At 35.5% G+C, this 20,958-nt stretch overlaps 2 protein-coding genes across 5 annotated transcripts; one reads left to right on the top strand and one right to left on the bottom strand.

Annotated features, from left to right (window-relative positions):
* LOC306887322 (collagen triple helix repeat-containing protein 1-like) lies at positions 1 to 12,136 on the top strand. Of its 3 annotated transcripts, none has more exons than XM_079444968.1 (5): positions 1 to 190; positions 7,143 to 7,361; positions 8,147 to 8,363; positions 9,648 to 10,596; positions 11,398 to 12,136. In XM_079444968.1, exons 1-4 carry the CDS (start codon positions 74 to 76, stop codon positions 9,794 to 9,796), a joined length of 702 nt encoding a protein of 233 aa, XP_079301094.1. In that variant the 5' UTR covers positions 1 to 73; the 3' UTR covers positions 9,797 to 10,596; positions 11,398 to 12,136. The 3 variants fall into 3 exon arrangements, with proteins under 3 accessions (XP_079301094.1, XP_079301093.1, XP_079301092.1); XM_079444967.1 differs by having other exon boundaries at positions 9,648 to 10,639; XM_079444966.1 differs by having other exon boundaries at positions 71 to 190; positions 9,648 to 10,100.
* LOC306887321 (solute carrier family 25 member 32-like) lies at positions 11,436 to 20,939 on the bottom strand. 2 transcript variants are annotated; one of them, XM_079444964.1, is made up of 8 exons: positions 20,668 to 20,939; positions 20,329 to 20,510; positions 19,290 to 19,440; positions 18,979 to 19,064; positions 15,247 to 15,401; positions 14,910 to 15,023; positions 14,501 to 14,646; positions 11,436 to 13,451 (listed from the first exon to the last, which is right to left on the bottom strand). In XM_079444964.1, exons 2-8 carry the CDS (start codon positions 20,495 to 20,497, stop codon positions 13,325 to 13,327), a joined length of 948 nt encoding a protein of 315 aa, XP_079301090.1. In that variant the 5' UTR covers positions 20,498 to 20,510; positions 20,668 to 20,939; the 3' UTR covers positions 11,436 to 13,324. The 2 variants fall into 2 exon arrangements, with proteins under 2 accessions (XP_079301090.1, XP_079301091.1); XM_079444965.1 differs by having other exon boundaries at positions 12,069 to 13,451; positions 20,595 to 20,692.
* Positions 20,940 to 20,958: the final 19 nt, after the last annotated feature.

Raw genomic sequence — 20,958 nt, 5'->3', positions numbered from 1 at the left:
CTCTCTCTCTCAGTCCTGTCTAGAGCTCAACAGATGTAAGCAGCCCTGTCTTCTCTAACCTCTCAGCTCAAATATGGGACACTTCAAGACACGAGTATTGATCGTCTCCTGCTTATTGTTTACGTGTTATGAAGCAGAAAAATTAAAAACCAGAGGTCTGCGCCAGAAGGATGTTGACTACATGGAGAAAGTAAGACTTTAAGTATTTATTGTATTATTTTTGCCACTCTTTTCTTGCAAAACATGATCTTCAAAGGGCAAGATAACTTTATATGTAATTTTTTGTGTATTTATGTAATGCATTCAAACCCAAAGGAAACTTTAATTGCTCTGGAGACTAAATTATGTTTCACTTAATTATTAAGATGTTTCTCATAAAATTTCAGTCAGTGTTGACTTTGAAAAGTATAGAGCTAAAAATGAATGTGCAGAGCGTCTCAGATCATCCGTTTTTGGATTTGATGAAAATGTTTGAGATCATACTGAGATTACTGATTGCAAACTTTGTTTGCCCGGTTTGAGAGCTCTTTTGAACATCTAAAGGAGTAATGTGAGATTTCTGGGGGCTTTTATTTCAAGAGAAACCTCAGTAGACTTAAGCAAGTCTCTGTTTTGTCTCCAAAACAGTTATTAAAGAGGTCTCATCTGCTCTTTGCTTTCTCACATAGGAAGGTTGGTCTTTTTTGCAGAAGTTCTTGAAACTCTTGGTTTTATTTTGAACTGTCTGAAAGAGGTCATCAAATCAGACACTTTAGTTTTAAGTGTGCCGTATGAGTGACTATAAATAATTGGCTATGCTGGCTGATTCTGTCTCTTCAAGAAATCAATACTGTAACTGTGATTTCCTGCAGAGAGTGCAAGTTTCTCTTATTGACTAAAGCCTTTGCCAATATTGAACAATGCCAGATTCATTTTTGCAGATGCGAGAAGAATATGAGTCACAGGGACCAGTTAACCAAGCGGTAACAATGGATTGATTGCTAAAAAGGATGTGACAAAGCTGTTTAAACTCTGTTCAGAGCCCACTAAGAGTGAACGGTATTCAGGAAACTAACCACAATTGGGTTTCTTTATTGGGAGTAACAGCTCTTATAGCACTCAAATTTACAACTGCTGAAACATGTTAGTGTGTTTCGCTATCAGTGATTATTTCAGACCAGACTAGGTCATTCTTTCCAATATATACATACTTTAGACTGCACATGTTCAGTGTGCAATTTTTCTGTGAAAAATGAAAATTTCTCTGAAAATCTGCTGAAAACCTACTCACCCTCTAGCCATCCAAGAATTAGATGAGTTTGTTTCTTCATTGTAATGGACTGGGAGAAATTTAGCATTACAACACTTAAGGTCATTAAGGTGTTTTAACTTTAAACTGATGCAAAACGATTACTTGTGGATTATTGTGATATGTTTATCAGCTGTTTGGACTCTCATTCTGACGGCACCTATTCACTGCAGATGATCCACTGGTGAGCAAGTGATGTAATGCTAAATTTCTCCAAATCTTTTATGAAGAAGAAACAAACTCATCTACATCTTGGATGGCCTGAGGGTGAATACATTTTCAGCAAAATTTCATTTTTGGGTGAACTATTCCTTTAACTTCAGCAGCAATTTTAGAGTTTTGACTTTTTTTATTGCAAAATAAACTTAAAAGATCACCAAAATGTTACACACTCAGTTTCACATATATTTTGAATAGTATGCAGGACGCTAGTATTCCAGTTCAAACATCGTCTCTTGTCATCAAAGTCAATTGAATATACAGCTGTTGGCTGTTAAAAAATTCCTCGCCTCATTTCATTCCTTGATTGCTTTGAAATCTCCCGAGGTCCAATTCAAGACAAATTTGATATTCATCTTTTGCATAATTTTATTCAACAATCTTGCCAGTGGAGCCATCTGCATTTTTATTAGTAAGCCAAAGTTAACTTTGAATAGCCCGGACATAAGCAGCAATCCATGTGTGTCTGATATTCCAGATCTCAGGCTACAGCAAGCCATAACAAGACTTATAGTTCTTTATTCTACAAGATGTAGAATCATGTTGCACTTCAAACATATTTAACAATGTGAATGGCACAACCTCTAAATGCTTGATTTCAAGTTTTGATTTCAACTTTATAAGGCCTGAAACATATTTAACAATGTGAATGGCACAACCTCTAAATGCTTGATTTCAAGTTTTGATTTCAACTTTATAAGGCCTGAAACATATTTAACAATGTGAATGGCACAACCTCTAAATGCTTGATTTCAAGTTTTGTTGAGATGCCCAATCTGTCCAACCACAATTCATAACACTATGCAAGTATGCATAGCAATTGTCAGAGTTATAGCAGCCATTAGCACAACAGTGAGTGACTCTAGCACCCCCTTGAGTACTGAAGTTTGTTAATGCCTCAGTAATGCAAGGTCATATATTAACCCTCTGGGGTCTGAGGTGATTTTGGGGCCCTTGAGATGTTCATTGCGTTATTGTCAATTAGTTTTTAATGCAAGTTCTTGGTCTCATTGTGAATGATTCATCAGTGTAAGTTATTTAAATAAACTAAATGTTTGTTTTTGCATGAATTTATCAAAATGTTACAACTTGCTCCACCTCTAAAATAGCTTTTTAGTTATACATTTTATCTCAGTTTCGTTTTTTTTTTTACTATTTCTTTAACAACACTTTTATTGGGTTAAAGGAGTTCACCCAAAAATAAAAGTGCACTCACCCTCAGGCTAGCCAAGATGTAAATGAATTTGTTTGTTCATCAGAACACATTTGGATAAATGTAGCATTACATCACTTGCTCACTAATCGATGCTCTGCAGCGAATGGGTGCCGTCAGAATGAGAGTCTAAACAGCTGATAAAAACATCACAATAATCCACAAGTAATCAACACCACTCCAGTCCATGAAAGTCTTGTGAAATCATTAAGTGAAAACAGTCAAAAATAATTCTAAACAAATACAGTATGTTGGTGGATTTTGATGGAATGGATTTTGGATTATGGACTTGTATTTTGGTCAGAAGTGACAGTTTTAAGTTAAAACGTCTTGATGGATTTGTTTCTTACAAACATGCAGCTTTTCACTTCACAAGATGTTAAATGATGGACTGGAGTCATGTGAATTGTTTATTATTGTGATGTTTTTATCAGCTGTTCAGACTCATTCTGACGGCACCCATTCACTGCAGAGGATTCATTAGTGAGCAAGTGATAGCCTATAATGATAATGAATAAACAAAATTATCTAGGTTATTATAATAAGGTTTTGAGACATATAGCCACGTCTATAATCAAAGTTAATATACTTTGTGCTCTCAACTTCGTCCCACCAACATGGCCTAGTATAAACAGCGCTGACTAGCTCCACTTTATTTCATGAAAGATTACAGGCTACAACAAATTAGTTATGATGTTTTATTATAAACTGTAATCAGTGAAATAAAACAAATCCAGGGGACTATTGATCACGGACTGGGGAAAGTGTCTTAGCTCCTGGATCAGAGTTACCAAAAGAGTGTTTTATTTTAAATGATTGTATCAGGTAAACATTCCAGTCGATTCATCATTGTAATGAAAAACGGGCTCGGTAATCCTTTTGAATTTGCTCGCGGTGGGTAGATTATATGGAGGGTGAATTTCTCATTCAGACCAGTCGGGGAAGCATCACTAATGAACCTGGCACTACTAGCCGCCGAAGAAAATGAGGCTGTGTGCATCACAAGGCATTGTTTGCAGGACACTCAGGTGTGTTCTGTCAATAAAAAGCAGCGGAGCCAAACGCACTGAAGGCTTGAGCTCGGTCACGGCACTGCAAGCTTATAAATATGAATACATTTCACTTCCTGGCTTGCCCGTGGCCTGTATCGGGAAGATTTATTACCTATTTAAGGGCCCTTATTTCCACAGCTCTCTGCTCGTAGGCATGCTGATTAGAAGCTGCATTACTCTTGCAGAAGAGACTCAGGTGACAGCGGAGCTGCTTAATGCTAAAGCCAGACCTCCTACACTCAGAGCCGTGTATTGTTTGCGCAGATGAGGTTGGGTTACAGCGATGCCATCGCTTCATATTCGACCCGTGTGCTCGGAGGCCGCTTTCTTATTGAGATGTAAATGTTTGGTGTATCACTGCTTCGCTAATGCACATGCATTTGCACAAAACTCTAAATAGCCTATTATGCATGCGCTTTTTCTGCAGGATCGGAGAGCCCGCTGGTTGTTCCACCTGGCATTTTGGCGAAGTTTCTCATCCATCAGTGGCGTTGGCATAAGTCGACACCTCCTCCGTGAATGTTCATTAAAATGCATTTTTGCTCACACAGGCTCTGCAGTGTTAATACGTTGTTTTCCCCAGTTCTGGTAGAAGATCAAATGCATGCATAACATAATATAATATTTTGACTGTTACTGCATTTGTTAAGGCTAGTATTAATCTGTTAGTGCCACCTAGCCTCCCCTGCCCCATATTTTAGTAGCCTATTATTTATATGCTATTGTAATATTTCGAGTAAGCTTTTATTGTCATGTTCAGTTTTCATTTTAATTGTAATTTTAGTAATGTTATGTGCTTTTGAAATTGTTACTATATTTAAAAAATAATTTAGATTTTTTTTTATATATATATTTCTAATTTACTTTTTAGTTTTATTTTATTTTAGTAATTTTTAGTACTTCAACTTAGACTTATTTTAATCAGTTAGATGCCAATGCAAAAGTTAAATGATTTTATTTCAGCTTTATTTAAATCGTAATAGTTTTAGTTTTTAGTTTTAACAAAAATAACATAGCATGGTTTGTTGAAGGGTGTTGTCCTATTATGTCCTCGTGTTAGCTAATTAGCCTACTTTTTGCAAAACTAAACTTGTAGATCAGTTCTCTTGGTTCTTTTGTTCCAGACCAAAAATAAATAAATAAAAATAAGCGACGAACCAATTAAATTTTTCGAAATATTTCAAAACTCGTTCTGACCGAATCTTCGTTTACTGTTTGATGCACACTCCAAATCACCGGTTCGAAACAAATGATTCACAAATGATTCGAAGTTTCGCAAAGCAGTTTTACGAAAACACTCATCATGAACTTAAATGCTAAATATTTATAGTTTTAAAGGGTACCTATTATGTAAAAATCACTTTTACATGTTGTTGAAATGTGTACACAACCACCCTATAATGATAAAAATCCACCTGCACCTTCTTTTTATTCCCAATACATCATAAGCAGTGTCTCAGAGCTTACCAATCACAGAATCCATAAAGTGTGACATCACACTTTACAAGCCCCACCCACGACTGTTGACTGACACTGCTGTATTAGCAGAGACCCCGACCTGAGTGAGCTGCACATAATCCGCCATGTGGGAAGTCGTGGCCTAATGGTTAGAAAGTCGGCCTTGTAATCCAAAGGTTGCAAGTTTGAGTCTCGGACCAGCAGGAATTGTAGGCGGGGGGACTGAATGTGCAGCGCTCTCTCCACCCTCAATACCACGACTGAGGTGCCCTTGAGCAAGGCACCGAACCCCCAACTGCTCCCCGGGCGCTGCAGCATAAATGGCTGCCCACTGCTCCGGGTGTGTGTTCACGGTGTGTGTGTGTTCACTGCTGTGTGTGTGCATGTTGGATGGGTTAAATGCAGAGCACGAATTCCGAGTATGGGTCACCATACTTGGCAGTATGTCACTTTACTTTATCTTTACGCTACAGCATTTAAAGTTGCTGCCGACTTTATTTCAGTATAGGTAACATATTTCCAACTGAAACAGAATACTGAATAGAGGGCAGGGTTTTATTTTAGCGCTCCTCCTCTAATCTTTCACTCGCAGCAAACCAAAGTCCCTTTCAAGGAAAGTCTGTTCACTTGGCGGCCATATTTGCAATGGCTCCGGGCAGCTCAAACAAGACCAAGTGCTATCTAAATGAATGGGGGAATCCTGAAATCTCAAAAACTGCACGCTGAACTCGCGATTAAATTACATATTTCAAATCAGCAACAATATCTGAAATGAATGTTATTTCTTATGCTCAAATAGCATTTAAAAAGCTTATTTTTCAGGCTAGACCAGCCAATGCGCAGGCGTAGTTCCAACGTGCTTATGACTGTGCATGCGCATCGGCTGGTCCAGCCTCAGGGCTGAACTGGTTTGAACAGGTTTAGAACCGGAGCTTCTAACGGCGACTGCAGTGACGCAATGACTTTACCAATCAATGATTGGCTCTTTCATTTAGAAGGCGGGACTATCCCACCATATTGTGCGTTGCTGTCACTTAATACACTGATCTAATATAAACGTGATTTCTTTCCCAGCTGTTTAACTTCACAGACATAACCGAATGTGTTTTTGTAACTTATGCGTGTTAACTTGTGTCAAAGAGAACTTAGTTTAGTTCTCACATGCCATGTAACAGCTGCTTTCTGTGCGCTCGCTTCCCATGTGCGCGCACAAAAAACCTGATATCAGAAGTTTAAACTGATATGGCTTTGAAACGCATTATTTCAGTGCAATATGCATGGTTATCAAAACCAAACAGATGTTTTTTGGCAGAGATTTGAGATACTAGCTGTAATGGCACTGTCCTATTCTGGAAAAGGGGGCGGGGAGCAGCAGCTCATTTGCATTTAAAGAGAAATGCACGAAAACAGAATGTTTCTGCTTCCACTCAAAATAGACATTTTCAAAATTATATAATAAATGCTCTTTGAGGTATTTGGAGCTGAAACTTCACAGATGTTAATAGATAAGTATCCCATACTGTCAAAGAATTCCATATCTGCGTTGAAGCTGTCTATCTGAGACTCTGTGAACAACTGTGTAATCAGAATCACAGTATTAATGACCTGTGGTTTACTGTCTGAATAGACAGATGATTCAGTCTCCATCCAACCAGGTTTAATGCGGGCAGCGTCCCAGTATAGGTTACTTCTCCCTGCCCATTAGCAACATTGTGCAAAAATATTAAGTATTACCCATAGCATGGTATTTTCATCAGTAACCAGAGACCACACCATAAGAGCTCATTCCAGATGTATTACACTGACTAGTGTTGGATGAGATTGTTAATACCTCTTACAGGCACTTCATGCTACAAAATATGCTGTTTAATATCAAGTCAAAAAGCTCCTGTTGAATCCTGTGTGTTTTCAGTATTCCAGCTGCATCCAGGGTCCAGCAGGCACCCCGGGAAGGGACGGAAATCCAGGAGTGAATGGAATTCCAGGTACTCCCGGTCTACCGGCCCGGGATGGTGCAAAAGGAGAGAAGGGCGAATGTGTGACGGAGAGGTTTGAAGAGCCATGGAAACCCAACTATAAGCAGTGTGCCTGGAACTCTCTCAACTACGGCATTGACCTGGGCAAAATTACAGTAAGAGTCCACAATAATGATTACTGATATTATTTGTATACTTAATATTTGGTATTGCTTTTATTTTTATATTTTTTTCCATTTTGCTTTTAGTTTTAGCAATTTTGTTGTGTGCTTTTGTCCTTTTATTATTATATATTTTTTTATATAGCTGTAATTAAGTTTTTTTTTAAGTTCTAGTTTTATAGTAATTATGACTTAAACTTATTTTGTTTAGTTGCCAAAGCAACATTTCTTGTTTTTAAGTTTAGTAAGTTCAAGTTTTTCATGTAATATTTATTTATTTATTTCAGCTTTATTTCAGTTGTAGAAAACAACTTTTAGATTGTCAACAATAAAAACAATGGTACACTGTAAAAAAATATTTTGGAAGTTATAAACAAAACAAAGATTATTGGAGTATGTCAAAATGTCATGTTTATTCAATGTGTAATTTGCTGTTATAATTATTTGTGAAATGTGCTAACTGTTTTCTGTTTTTTTTTACATGGTACTTTTTTCATCAAAATGTTTGTATTTACATGTTTTTTAATTAAAATTTATCAAATTAAAATGGTTAAAAATTCTATTTTCAATATTGAAAATAATTTAAAATTAGTAAATAATTGTAAAAATGAAAATACTATATGGTAAAAAAAAATACTATACTTTTACAGTCACCATATGCAGTACTTGCACAGTTTTTTTCCCTGCAGTATACGTTTGGGTTTATGTGCTTCTTTCGAGCAGGTGTGTTGTGAACAATGCGTCAGACTCATCAGCTCTTCCTGTGTTCCTGTCCTCAGGAGTGTACGTTCACTAAGCACCATGCAGACAGTGCTCTCCGTGTGCTGTTCAGTGGCTCACTCAGGCTGAAATGTAAGACAGCTTGTTGCCAGCGCTGGTACTTCACTTTTAATGGGGCAGAATGTGCTGCTCCGCTGCCTATAGAGTCCATCGTATACCTGGACCAGGGAAGTCCAGAATTCAACTCCACCATCAACATACACAGAACCACGTCAGGTAAGGGCTAAGAAACCGCTTGTTTGGACAGTGACATCTGAAATGTTAATCTGAGACGAGGTGTGAGACTGCCAAAAACAACTCCTTACAATGTGGCACAGCACACGTTAGTCCTGTGATGGCATTTCATGAAAGTCCAGTTTGAAATGGTGATTTAAAAAAAAAAGTTAGCAAGATTTGTAACATTCTATCAGAAAATAAGTGTTTCAGTGTTAATAATTTTGCATAAATTAATGTTGGAAAAGGAGACTTTTACTTGCAGAGTTCTGCTGAAAGAACGATTTTTGAGTAATGCATTATTTTAAGTAAAATGGAAATGATTCAAATCTCAGCAACTTGATTGACGTTTAATCTGGGACAAAAAAAAATAATGAAATATGTGTTGAAAAAAGACACAATGAAATTTAGTATATTTTCATTATTTAGTGTTATTTTCATGGACATTACATCATACAAACATTTCATAAATTTTGTGAAAAAAGAAAAAAAAGTATTATTTTTATTAGAGTAGGCTACTTTTTACAACAATTGTCAGAACACATCACACAGTAATGAAAATTATTATATATTTAGTTTATTGAATATTATTTATATTCATTCTCAAACAACTTATTGTAATTAAATATTTTTTAAAATATTAAGCATTTAATAAAATATTATATATATGTTACAACTGAATATTAATATTATATTATTATAAATTAATAATTTTATAATATATTTTTTTAATTCAGCAAAGTTTTTTTTTTTTTTTTTTAAACATGTATAATAATAAGCATCTTATCATTTTGCATAATTACCCCTTTCAGGATGACACAGGATATTTTGTGTTTGGGTTTATTTTGCGATAATGACAGTCTGTCTATCCATTATTTCTTACATATGTTAATGAGGAGCACAAAAGGCAAGCTCAGAATGACCCATGCTGTTTTTCCCTCAGTACTGACCTGTAATATAAAGTTCAACCCGTTGGTCCATTAACAATGATGCACTATAAATAAAGCACTCAATGAAAGCCTTTTATGGCTCTTGTGCTACAGGGCAAGTCTTTGAAAAGCTCTCCGCTCTAAACACTGCAAATTGTTCAGTATGGATTAATTACAGCAGATAAGGGTGTCTCTGAATTTCTCATTCCCCCTCAGGGTGCAATAAAGCATGTCTGTTTATCTGAGTTTTTCTAATGTTTTTTACGTGAAGTCTTGGGATGGTCTGAGAACCAGAGCAGAGTTATCAGATGGACGCAGTGAGAAATGGTCAGCCTGACACGCCATCTGTTTGTTTCAGTTGAAGGTTTATGTGAAGGAGTGCGGAAAGGCCTGGTGGATGTTGCGATCTGGGTGGGAACCTGCGGAGACTATCCACACGGAGACGCTTCCACCGGCTGGAATTCTGTTTCCCGTGTGATCATAGAAGAGCTTCCTCTGAGCAGCTGAGTCCAGAAGCTTCCAAGCACTTACTGTCCTATGACTTTTTTTAAACTTTGAGGATGCTTTGTACTAGACTCTTATAAGGGCTTTTTAATGCATTGATGGTTCCATGAAGAACATTTAACATTCATGGAATCTTTCAATTCCATAAAAGGTTCCAAAATATGTTTTTTCACAGTTATGCCATAAAATAACCATTTTTGGTTCCTCAAAAAGTCTTTGTTTTTTTAGTGGTCAGTTCTCAAAAGAACCACTTTTTCTTAGTGTGCTGAACAAATGGTCAGCGGCCTGGTTCAGAATGCCAATGGCAGCACTATTTTACATTTAGTTTTACCATCTCTGCAGTTCAAAGTGAGCATCGTATCAAAACAATGGATCTTTACACACCACAAGTGCTCAGGTCGTTTATGATGATCTTTCAGCGTTACTGTATATCTTTATTTAGAACCAAACATGCTTCATTCAAACCCTTTTCAAGATGTAAATCGCTGTAAGAGCTACAGATGATGTGGTTATTTTTACTACACTCTTAAAAATAAAGGTTCTTTACTGGCATCAAGGGTTCTACAAAGAACCTTTACCATCCATGGAAACTTTTCATTCCACAAAAGGTTCTTTATAGTGGAAAAAGGTTCTTTAGATTATTAAAATGTTCTTCACGCTCCAAAAAAAAAAAGGTTCTTTTAAAAACTGTTCACTGAAAGGTTCTTTGGGGAACCAAAACTGGTTCTTCTATGCATCGCTGAGAAAACCCCTTTTGGAAGCTTTATTTTTAAGAGTGTACACTAGCAGAACAACAGTGAGCAGCAAAATAGATTGATAATTTTAATAAAACACTGCAGCAAATGAGTGGAGAAATATTTATTTTTATTAGTGCTGGGCAACGATTAATCATGATTAACTGCATCCAAAAGAAAAGTTTTTGTGAACATAATATATATGACCCTGGACCACAAAACCATAAGTGTCATTTTTTTTTTTTAAATTAGATTTCTACATCATCAATAAGCTTTCCATTGATGTATGGTTTGTTATGATAGGACAATATTTGGCTGAGATACAACTATTTGAAAATCTGTAATTTGAGGGTGTAAAAAATCTAAATGTTGAGAAAATCACCTTTAAAGTTGTCCAAATTAAGTTCTTAGCTGATCAAAAATGAAGTTTTGATATATTTACAGTAGGAAATTCACTAAATATCTTCATGGAACACGATCTTTACTTAATATCCTAATGATTTTTGGCATAAAAGAAAAATGGATAATTTTGACCCATACAATGTATTTTTGGCTATTGCTACAAATATACCCCAGCGACTTAAGACTGCTTTTGTGCTCCAGGGTCACATATGTGTGTGTGCTGTGTATATTTATTATGTATATATAAATATATTTATACAGTATATTTAAGAAAAATATGCTATGTTTATATATTAAATATTTATGTATAATATAAATTATGTGAATATAAATATATACATGCAAATATTTTCTAAATATATACTGTATGTGTGTGTCTTTGTATATACATATTAAATATACACAATACACACACATATATTATATAAACAAAAACTTTTATTTTGGATGCGATTAATCGTTGCCCAGCACTAATTTTCATCTGACAAGTTTTTTTTTGTCTTTTTGTACATTTAGCATTATTAAGCTTGTTGAGAACATTTAATAATGATATGATCTTTAATATTCATATACAATTGGGCTCAACTGATGATTTTTTTCTTTTGGTGTAAAAATCCTTGAATTACAGACACTTAATCATTGATGACTATTTTGACTGTTTATTATTATTTTTATATTTTCAAAGGACTGCTGCCCAGATGGAAATGTATAACTATTTCAAAAAAGCTACTGTCCTGACCTCCACTGAAAAGCAAATGTATAGAGACTCATTTAATTTAATTGAACACCTCTTGTGGAATGGAACGGTTCCATGGATGATAATGCTTCGTCATGGAACCATCAATGCCAAAAAAGAACCTTTATTTCTAAGAGTGGACAAAAGGTTCTGTATATTATTCAAATGTTCTTTAAAAACATTCTTTAATGATTTATTTCTAAGTGATTCTGCAGCATTTGTTTGCAGATGTCATTTTGTGACGAAGTATATTTAAGTCTAACAGCTCTCTCTTGATGTCTACCTCTACAAACAAGGGCTGAAACAATCACATAACCTTGTACTGTAGTGACAGAATCTTAAAACTAACTACAGCAAAAGTAAGTTTGCTAGTAATTGTTTAACAATTCGAGTTTGGACAGGTACTGTAAAAACTTTGAATACATTTTATTGGCTAATTTTTAAATGTCAATAAAGTTTTTAAAGAACTCTAAACTTGGGTACATGTTCTTCAAAGAGCATCGGTTATTAACCTATGGGCATAACAAATTGTAAGGCCATGAATTTGAGCTCATTAACACAAATGTCAGCAATGAGCCTGAAATGTCAGATTCAGTAAATCTGTGTGTGCGCTTGTGATTGGACGAATAAAGCCTGAGGTTTGGTTTGGCCACTGCACAGAACACAGCAGCAATGCAACATGGATGTAAACATGGACTTATATACACTGATTGATGAATTACCATTAAGGCTGGGCAATATAGCTAAAAAAAAATAAATGTCACTCTTTTTCTGTCTTCTGACAATATTTGCAATACAGTAGATCTCAAAATGTATGTATTTGCACTAAAATGGTGAAAAGGACATTTCGAATGTTACAGTATATTTCTATTTCAATAAATGATGTTCTTTTGAACTTTCGATTCATCAAAGAATCCTGAAAAACAAAACTATCAACACAATCGTTTTCAACGTTGATAATAATGAATGTTTCTTCAGCAGCAAATCAGCATATTAGAATGATTTTCTAAAGGATCATGTGACACCGAAGGCTGGAGTAATGATGCTTTTCATAAGAGACTTCTTTCAAAACATTCATACAAACTCAAACGTTGCCACACGGAGGGATGAAAAAGTTGTTTTGAATTATGAATCTTAAGATAAAAAGCACATTAAAATTGTTATAATATTCACAATGTTTCTTAATATAATATTACCAGTGAATTATTCGCAAATATGGATAATTTCATATATTGCCCAGCCCTAGTGACATAATTCATCTTTAGATCTTGATAAAAAGTTAAAACCTTGTTTGATTTGTAAAATTTTTAATTAGATAAAACAAACTGAAATAAACAGCCTGCATATGAATATAATTAACAGCCACTTAAAAGTTGTCACATAATATATCCCTCATGTCCATATTCAATATAAGTCACCATTGCTCTAGCGAAACCAAACGAGTATCGGTTTCTTGACCAGTGACTCTGTCAGACACTTTGAACTCGGTAGCATCATGCATTTCAGTTTTCCAAAGAGGACCAGGATGTTTTATTTCTCCCTATTCACATTTCTGACTCCTCCATTGGCCTCAAACACTGTCGCTGATGGGACGACCCATCCCAGGCCCAGCTCTGCTCCCTGCAGGACCACTCCGCTGCACTTATTCCTGTTCTCAGTTCACTTGTGCTGGTCCAGGAGGAAGCGGGAAACATTCTCATAGATCACAAATGTAATGCAGCAGGCCGGAGTGACCCGGATCAGGTTGGGCACCATGCCTTTGTAGAAACCCAACAGACCCTCGTTTCTGATAAACACCAGGAGAAAGGAAAGTTATGTATTATAAGATCACTGCACAATGTGCATAACTGTTTAGACCAGTCTTAAGAGTTAGCCATCTAATCTTTTTCTCCAGCACTGATCATAACTTTGTAAAGTCAGATACAGTCTAATTTGAAACTGAAAAGTAAGACTGATTACTACTTGGTCAAACTAGTTCTTGACACAGTGGCTATGTTTATGCAACTCACCAAATCACAACATATCAAACTGTTATAGGTTCTCTAGTTGCTTTGATTCTTTTCAAAAGAATCTTATGGTTTGTTAGTTTTTTTTAGATCATTTTCTAGCAACAAGTATACTACATTCAGAAGTTTAGGTTTAATAAGATTTTTATTAATACCTTCATTCAGCAAGGCTGCATTAAATTGATTAAAAGTGACAGTAAAGACTAATATATTACAACAAAATATTGCAAAATGTTACAACAAAATACAAAAGTATTATATTGTTTATTATATATGATTCATATTATATCACAACATTTCTATTTTAAATAAATGCTATTCTTTTGAACATATTATTCATCAAGACCTGAACATAAATATTAGAGTTTCCACAAAAAAATATTAAGCAACTGTTTCCAACATTGATAATAATAATAAAAAAAAAAAAAAAAAAGTTTTCTGCAAGATCATGTGGCACTAAAGACTGGAGTAGTGATGCTGAAAATTCAGCTTTGCATCACAGAAATAAATTACTTTTTTAAAATATATTCAAATACAAAACAGTTCTTTTAAATTGTAATTATATTTCACAATATTACCAATTTTACTGTATTTTTTTTACTGTATTAATGGTGAGCATAAGAGAATTTGAAAAACACAATTTTTTTTGAATGGTATTGTAGTGAATAAATTGAGTTAATGTAGTTAAAATGAAGTCTATATGGTATTCAGGAGGGTTCGATAGAATAAAAGTCAAGTTGGTCTTTTTGTTTTTGTTATTTAGAGCACCAATGTTTGGTTTGCTAATGTGCTTGCTTGAGATTAGCATGTATGTAAATCTCATGCTTACCTAAATGTTCTCCGGACGACATCTACCACTCCATTATACGTGTTGTGCTGATCCTGCAGACGGGCTCGGACCACCTGATACGGGTATGTCGTAGCCACTGCGAATATTTTGGACAAAGCTGCCATGGTGATGTATTCTAATGGATTCTAGAGAGAAAATAGAGCACAAAATGCACTGTGAGTTTCATTAATGAACCGACAAACGCAACTGCACCTATTAGCATAATACCACTCTGTAAAGTGATGCCAAAATGTATTTGGACACCTAAAATTAAACATGCAAGGTCAATTGACAACAACATTGCTATTTTGAAGTGTTTATTGTTGCATAATGTAATATTTCACATTTTAAAAAGGCACAATATCAGTTTATTTTATAAACCATCAAAGTGTGTCTCGCTCATACTAACCAGTTTAGCATCTGATTGCATCTTTCTGTATTTGTTATAATCTCTCTTCAGCTCTTCATATGCCATGAACTGCAGTGCACCATGGGAGGTTCCAAACAATCCCGGGACAAACCCCTAGGGATCATAACAGTTAACTCAACTAGATGAAACAAAGAAACAAACCCCACAGCATGCAACTGACTCACAATCACAAATATTCCCATGCACGCTCCTTATACAAGTGCTCCTTCTAGTGGCACAAAGGGGAGTTTCATCAACTACTTCCTGTTAAAAGGAAACAATCCACCCACCGACTGCACAAAACGACCCATACGCTGCCATAGAAACCCTTTTGTACCCGATAGAGTCCTGCAATCCCTTCATGGCGGTAGATTTTCACAAGAGCATCCATCATTCCCTTGTACTGCTTCTTAGATGCATCGGCGCTGTACTGCAGGACCAGGCGAGTTTTGGTGACCCAGATCGGATTGGTCAGGCAAAGCGTCATCACCCCTAAAAAACAGTGACACCGAATATAAAATAAATGAATGGCAGCTGTTGTAAAACCAAGATCCACATGAAAAGAGTCATTAGCGGACCTTAATGGCTCACGGTGGGTAATTTCAATGAAGGATGTACCTCATTCAATTAGAGAAGCTCATGACACACATACTCTTTAACATGAGCTCTTCGCTGGAAGTTTAGATTATACACCATCCTTTGGATCAATTTACATCGCGTTTAATGTCACAAAAAGCTTTTTATGATATTAATGGACAAATCGTGACTTAGCCAGTGGTCATTTAATCTAAAATGTGACCAGGTCTGCTGGTCTAGTAATAGATTGTTCTGCTAATGATTGTGCGTACTTGGCTATAAAAAATAAGGGTTCGTTTAATTTTAGCAAGCCTATGTACATCCAATTTGGTGTAGTTCTTGTATTTCTGTACATATACATATATACACACATATACAGTGCCCTCCGTAAGTATTGGAACAGTAAAGACAAAATTGCTCTGTTGGCTGTGGAGTCAAGACATTTACAAATATGATTAAAAGATGAATATGAGACAAAACTACAGAATGTCACATTTTATTATTGGGTGATTCAACACATATATGTTTTACCAAATAAAAAGAACAGCACTTTTAGAGTTCATCCCACTCATTGATGTGAGCATAAGTATTGGGACAGTTGAACATAAGGCAAATATAAAAGATTAAAATCTATTATTTAGTTGCAGATCCCTTGCGCACAATCACAGCAGTGAGTCTGTGACCCATAGACATCACCAGACTCTTGCTCTCATCCTTTGAAATACTTTTCTCAGTCTTTAATGCAGCCAATTCCAATTGTTGCTTGTTTTGGGGAGTTTCTGCCTTTACTCTCCTCTCCAGCTGGTGAAATTCATGTTCAATCAGATATAAATCTGGAGATTGACTTGGCTCCTTGACTGAACTGGCAGGGTGTTTTGGTGCAATATGAAGCAATTCCCAATGAATCTGGTGGCAATCTGTTGCCTACCAATATTTTCTTGAATATTGGTAGGCAAGATGGTTTTGTACCCTTCCAAATGCATTCTGCTACTGAGTGAGTGAAGTGACATTCAGTCAAGTATGGTGACCCATACTCAGAATTCGTGCTCTGCATTTAACCCATCCAACGTGCACACACACAGCAGTGAACACACACCGTGAACACACACCCGGAGCAGTGGGCAGCCATTTTATGCTGCAGCCGCCCGGGGAGCAGTTGGGGGTTCGGTGCCTTGCTCAAGGTACTTGGTACTGATAGTCATGGTACTGAGGGTGGAGAGAGCGCTGTACATTCACTCCCCCCACCTACAATTCCTGCCGGCCCGAGACTCGAACCCGCAACCTTTGGATCACGAGTCCAACTCTCTAACCATTAGGCCACGACTTCCTGTTCACCTACTGTCATCATACATTACTTTTGTACCCGATAGAGTCCTGCAATCCCTTCATGGCGGTAGATTTTCACAAGAGCATGTTTTCATGTGAGCATGCATGGCTGTTCCAGAGACAGCCATGCATGCTCATGCCATGACACCACCTCCACCATGCTTTACAGATGAGGCTGTATGCTTGGGATCATTGCAGTTCCCTTTTTTCCTCCACATTTTTGCTTTCCCATCACATTTACATTTACGCATTTAGCGTCTATTTAAGCGTCTATTTAGCAGACGCTTTTATCCAAAGCGACTTACACTGCATTCAAGTTACTGTTTTTACATTTTATCAGCTCTTGCTTTCCCTGGGAATCGAACCCATGACCTTGGCGTTGCTAGCACCATGCTCTACTACTTGAGCTACAGGAAAGCCATCACGTAGATAAGGGTTCATCTTTGTCTCATCGGTCCATAAACACAGTTCCAAAACTCTTCTGGCTCACCTTTGGGCTTTTTTGCAAACTCTAATCTTGCCTTTCTATTTTTGGTGCTGGTCAGAGGTTTGCATCTTGCTGTGTAGCATCTGTAATTCTGTGTCAAAGTCTCCTGAGGACAGTAGATTGTCAGAGCATCACCCCAGCTTTCTGGAAGTTGTTGGTTATTTTACAGACACATCTTTTAGGGTTCATTTTCACAGCTTTTATGATTTGTCTGTCATCAACTACTGTTGTTTTCTCAGCCGATCAGGTGGTTGTTGGTTTCTGGTGTCGCTGGTGGTTTCCAAACTCTTGATTTCTCCATGCCCTTTGTTTCTGATAGAGCTCTAACTGACTTCCTCTTTTCTTTCAGCATCCAAATTGCTTGCTTTTCTCTCAAAGTCAGCTCCCTCGTCTTCATCCTGGTTTGTGTGTGTCATCATCGAATGCAAGATTCAGATATAACTGATACGACACATTCCCTGCTTTTAATATCTGAAGAATTACTGCAACAGGACACAGCTGATCACTTAGAAAGACCTGTGAGGCAACTGTTCCAATACTTATGCTCACATCAGATAGAGGGATGAACTCTAAAAGTGCTGAACTTCTTAGCTGGTAAAACATGTATGTGTTGAATCACCCAATAATAAAATGTGACATTCTGTAGTTTTGTCTCATATTCATTTTTTCATCTTGGGCACTGTATGTGTGTGTGTGTGTGTGTGTGTGTGTGTGTGTGTGTGTGTGTGTGTATATATATATATATATACACACATATAACATTTTTAACATTATACATATATATAAAAATGTATTAAATTTGAACTATATATATTACTAATACATTTTTACTAATGAACTATTACTAATAAATACACACACATACATATATATATATATATATATATATATATATATATATATATATATATATATAAATAATGACAAAAAACTATCATTTTGTATAAGCATAAACAACAACAGTAGTGTAATTTACTTTTTATGGTAATTATTTAATTCTGATTGAATTTTCATGCTCTCTGTTCTTTTAGGACACTCATTCAACCCATTTTTAGGTCATGGCCCACCAGCTGAGAAGCACTGAGCTACAGCGCTCGAGAGTTGATGTGTTTTTTTTGTTAAGAAAACAAGCAGAAAAAATTACTAAACTATCATGAAAACAATGTTTTCATGCAAAATAAAACCCTTAATGATCATAAAATATGCTTCATTTTATATAAGTAAAATATAATGTATTAAAAAAATTTAAATAAAAAATATAATGATAATAATAATAACAATTCTTGGTTGTGATTTTGGAGTGAAAATGACATGAATGTATATGTATATATGCATCCATATATATATATATATATATATATATATATATATATATATATATATATATTGACTGAGTGAGAGTTTAGAAAATGAAGCCTATTTTGGTAAAAATTATGTATAAATATTCATTTTTTATATAACAAAGTAATTTAAAATAAAAAGGGCAAAGTGTGCTAAACTGTCATGAAAATCATGACAATGCAAAAAAAAAAAACTAAAACCTTAAAGGTCCTAAAATAGGCTTAATTTTATTTAAGCAAACATAACATTATTAATATTTCCTTCTTGTGATTTTAGGGTGAAAATAACCCGGTCATGTTCTTGACAGCTTTGGTGAGATGTGTCTATGGTGATACTGACCTGCTCCAGCTGCTGACAGCAGATGTTCAGTGGCACTCAGCTCTGTCTGTCTGCCCTCTTTGTTGTACGCTTTGATTGCATTGTAGCTACGAATAAAAAAATTTTTAAAAAGAAGTTCTATTACTTGGGAGATATTTATATCTAACAATATACTTATTTATTTGTGGTAAGCAGAATAACAGACTCTGGACTGTTAAATAACTTAAAAGTTAAGCATGCATTATTTTCACAAATTCACAGCTCCTTACATAATGAAAAAATATGTGCATACGGGATGCATTATACTGTGCTCATTACAGAATGATACATACAAGAAAAAGTAAAGCCCCCATGATGCTCCAGCACCCCAGATATTTGGGGTGACACCTTGATAAAGGCCCCGGAGACCCTCCTGCTGCCAGATGCTTTTCATGCAGTGCAGAATTCCACTGTATTTCGGTCTCACGTCCAGCCCGTCACTCACTGCAATACAGAGGAGAGTGAAACATGTGAGCCTGTCTTACTCACGCCACACATTTCAGCACTGCATGCTTGGGTTAGAGCAAAATCTCTCATACACAGTATATAGCATACAGAAAATCTGTAAAACTAATACATCTATTAATCAATTTACTTGAAATCATCATAAATTGAAATTAATTTGTTAATAGGCTACTTAATATAAAATTCTTACCGCAAAAATGTTATTATTTTTATTTAGATATTTATCAAAATATTTGTATTAAAGTATAAATAAACAATTTATTAAACTAGTCATCTGGATGTTGACATATTTACATGTATTAATTTTTTGGCTAATCACAATAACATTTTCTTGTAAAGTTCATTAATGAATTAATCAGATCATAACAGTTGGCAAATGTTGATATATTTCCATTTATATTTAAATCTGATCTTTTTAGTATTATACATGACGTTTGCTAGTATTTTGCTATGTACAGTGCCTAAAGAATTAAATTAAAATAAGTTAAATATTAAACATTACTATAACTTATATATTCCCACCACATTATATTTTTAAATAAATTAAAATGAAAAATTATTTAAAAAGTAGATAAACTAGACGTATAGATTTTGGCATATTTTCATATAATTATTTCAGGGCTAATCACATCACACCATAACATTTTGTTGAACAGTTTATTAATAAATTAATTAGATCATGACACATCTGTCAAATCTTGACATATTTTCATGTGCATTTATTTAAATGTGTATCTGTTTATGACATACAACGAACAGTACCTAAATATTTTATTTAAAAAAAATAATAATAATTATTAAATATTATTATTAGCCGGGTCTATTGATCTCAAATGATATAATCACCCAGTACGTTTAATGACATACCTGCAAACCTAATTTTGACCAGATCCAGAGGATGCAGCACTAGTGTGGACACCACTCCTCCACTGAGCCCTGCTATTAAATTCTCGACCTTCACATGACTGAAGAGTCTCTGCAGGCTGCTGGTGAGGGACAGGGGTACAGGGGAGCCTGTGCTGGGGCTGGGACTCATGACTGCTCCTTTACTGCAGGTCAACACACAAAATCACCTACTTTAACATTAACCCAGTCTTACAGATTCATTTTAAAGCATTTAGACCGGTAAAGACCTTTCTGTGATTTGTTGTTATAGCCGTTATATGTCAAAGTTTCAGTAAGAATTAACTGTGCGCATGACCTTACCAGTTAATGTCCGATCATACACAGTGACAGACAGCAGGGACGATTCGGAAACATGCTGAAACTGGAACATGGCGCTTTACACAACACAAACTGCGCATGCGTACCATTGCACTTTCAAAATAAGAGTCTTTAACGAGTACCATGACGAAACGGTCATTAGCGGAAATAATAATAATAATAATAAAAACACAATTTACTCAAATAAAAAACAGACCCACGTTTAAAAAAAATGCAGTCAACAGTATATCAATTATTTATGCCTTATTTTCTTCGACAGTTTTTTTTCTTCAT

The sequence above is a fragment of the Barbus barbus genome, assembly GCF_936440315.1.
Source record: "Barbus barbus genome assembly, chromosome: 21".
NCBI lineage: Eukaryota > Metazoa > Chordata > Actinopteri > Cypriniformes > Cyprinidae > Barbus > Barbus barbus.
Note: the sequence above shows the minus strand (reverse complement) of the source record. Positions and strands in the feature narration are given on the sequence as shown.

Excerpts from the sequence above, each read along its gene's own strand:
- LOC306887322 (XM_079444968.1), top strand. The coding sequence starts at position 74 with ATGGGACACTTCAAGACACGAGTATTGATCGTCTCCTGCTTATTGTTT. Across the intron at positions 7,362-8,146 it reads TTGACCTGGGCAAAATTACA|GAGTGTACGTTCACTAAGCA; the intron begins GTAAGAGTCCAC and ends TCCTGTCCTCAG. Across the intron at positions 8,364-9,647 it reads CATACACAGAACCACGTCAG|TTGAAGGTTTATGTGAAGGA; the intron begins GTAAGGGCTAAG and ends TGTTTGTTTCAG.
- LOC306887321 (XM_079444964.1), bottom strand. The coding sequence starts at position 20,497 with ATGAGTCCCAGCCCCAGCACAGGCTCCCCTGTACCCCTGTCCCTCACC. Across the intron at positions 19,441-20,328 it reads GGTCAAAATTAGGTTTGCAG|TGAGTGACGGGCTGGACGTG; the intron begins GTATGTCATTAA and ends TCTGTATTGCAG. Across the intron at positions 19,065-19,289 it reads TGGGGGCTTTACTTTTTCTT|CTACAATGCAATCAAAGCGT; the intron begins GTATGTATCATT and ends TTTTATTCGTAG.